The sequence below is a fragment of the Coffea arabica genome, chromosome 1e (assembly GCF_036785885.1).
Source record: "Coffea arabica cultivar ET-39 chromosome 1e, Coffea Arabica ET-39 HiFi, whole genome shotgun sequence".
Lineage (NCBI taxonomy): Eukaryota > Viridiplantae > Streptophyta > Magnoliopsida > Gentianales > Rubiaceae > Coffea > Coffea arabica.
In genome coordinates, this window is record NC_092311.1 from 20,286,810 (window position 1) to 20,288,985 (window position 2,176).

The window sequence follows — 2,176 nt, forward strand, 5'->3', positions numbered from 1 at the left end:
TTTGCTGGCTCATTAACTATGGGTTCACCTACGACTCTTCCAGATCTAGTGATAGCAGCTACTTCCTTCTTGGGTGCCTTTTCTTCTCTAATCAATAACGTAGGCTCGCTATAATTCCATGGGACTTCTTGGAGATTAAGAACGGGAACTTGTTCAGGCAATTCAAGTATGATAAGCTTTGATGGCTCACATTCGAAAGGTATCACTTCTAGAATAAAAGGGTCAACATTTTCCTTGACTTCGCAGCTTCTTTCTCCAGTACGAATGGTTCGCCAATGACCTCCATTATCTCAGTTTCATCCACAATGTACTGCGTTGGTTCCTCGATCTCCTCATCTATGGTAATAGCCCCAACGGTGTCCTTGTGCGTAGGAAGAGGGTTCTTACTAACACTTGGCCCTTGCTCATCCCTCTTTCTGAGAATTATATCTCCAGCTTCAATCATGTCTTGAATTTTGTGTTTAAGCGCCCAACAATTGGTAGTTGAATGTCCAGGAGCTCCCGAATGATAAGCGCAAAAGGCTTGAGGATCATAACCAAGTGGAAATCCTTTAGGATAGGTTTTGGGAGGTACCGTACCAATCTTCCTCGCGGCTTTGAGTTGTTCATATAATTGATCAATGAGCCGACCTAGATTGGTGAAGGTTCGGTATGGGGTTTGGTTTTGGGTGTCATTGGTTTGTTGATAGTGGTAATTTGGGTTGATGAGTGAACTAGGTCTTGGGTTATAAGGAGGGTGAGGTCTAATCTGAAAGTTAGGTGGGGAAATGTGAAATGGTGTTGTGGGTGTGTTTGGGTAATTCGGTCGAGGTCGAGGGTAGTTGATGGTAGTGTGGTAAACAAGTCGAGGGCGTGATTGGTATGGGTAACGGGGTGAGTAGGTGGGGTATTGTTGATATCTAGGTCGGAAAGAAGGGCCTTGGTTCCAGACAAATGAAGCTTCCTCCTCTTTCTTCTTAAACTGAGATTTCTTACTACTGCTGCTTTGACTTTGCATTGCCTCCAATTGTGATTTTAAAGTTGACACATTTATAATCTTTCCTGCTCACACAAACTCATCATATTTTTCCAACTTATTAACAATTTCTACGAAGGAACATCCAGTCATGCGGAAGATCTCCTCAAAATAGGGAGGGTCATGGGCTTTGATAAACGTACGAACAATTTCATCTTTAGTCATGGGAGGCTCCACCTTGGCAGCCAATTTTCTCCATCTCTTTGCACACATCTTGTGATCCTCAGATGGCTTCCTTTTGGTTCCTTCCAATGTGGTCCTCGTCGGAGTGAGCTCGCAGTTGTACTCATACTGCCTTACAAAAGCAGTTGACAAATCCAGCCAGGTCCTCATATCCTCAGGCTTCAAATTGGAATACCAATCTAGCGCATTGCCTTCTAGACTTTCAGGGAATAGGCGCACAGATAGATTCTCATCATCTATTGGCTTCCCTAGTTTGTTTGTAAACATTTGAAGGTGTGTCTTGGGATTGTCCATTCCATGATACTTGCTAAATTTGGGTGCTTTAAAACCCACAGGCAGTTGCATATCAGGAAGTAGGCACAGCTCATTATAGTCTAAACCTCCTTGTTTGCTCAAGGCTTGGCTCTTCCTCATGAATTCATCAAACTGATCCAACTGCTTTAGCAAATTCTTGTCAATTGGCACGGATGATTCCCCAGCTTCAACTTTCCCTTGAGCAGCGGTGTCTAGCGTGAATGGTTCAATGGTGGAATAGTATGCTAACCGGCGGATAGTTTTGGGGAACTTGAGTGTAAGAAGGATTGGTTTGGATGTTGGGTGCATAGGTAGGTGGTGGCCCATGGGTGGGATAGGTGAAAGCTTTCTCGGGTGGATTTATGATATGTGAAGTAACAGAGGTTTGAGTATAGGGTAAAAATATTGGTTGTGTTTCAGGTTGACTAGCAGGTAAAGGCTCAGGTTGACCACCGTTACCGCTACCAGCGACCAACTGATCAATCAGGAGCCGTTGTGCGGTCATTTCCATACTCAGCTCATTGAATCTGTTTAGCACTTCGCTCAGTTGAGCTCCCAGATTTGTCAAGTCAGTTGATGATGTCGTTGCAGATCTATCGGACGATTCCGGGTGTGTACTCATGTTTACACCAGTTCTTGAAACTCGGCTACGCGATCGAGTAATGATGGGACTTCTTCGTGTAG

At 44.3% G+C, this 2,176-nt stretch overlaps 1 protein-coding gene across 1 annotated transcript; it reads right to left on the reverse strand.

The window, feature by feature from the left end:
• Nucleotides 1–1,045: 1,045 nt before the first annotated feature.
• LOC140016316 (uncharacterized) lies at nt 1,046–1,819 on the reverse strand. Its single transcript, XM_072069848.1, has one exon. The coding sequence runs from the start codon at nt 1,817–1,819 to the stop codon at nt 1,046–1,048; it is 774 nt and encodes a 257-aa protein (XP_071925949.1).
• Nucleotides 1,820–2,176: the final 357 nt, after the last annotated feature.

Coding starts and splice junctions, on each gene's coding strand:
- LOC140016316 (XM_072069848.1), bottom strand. CDS start 1,819: ATGGGCCACCACCTACCTATGCACCCAACATCCAAACCAATCCTTCTT.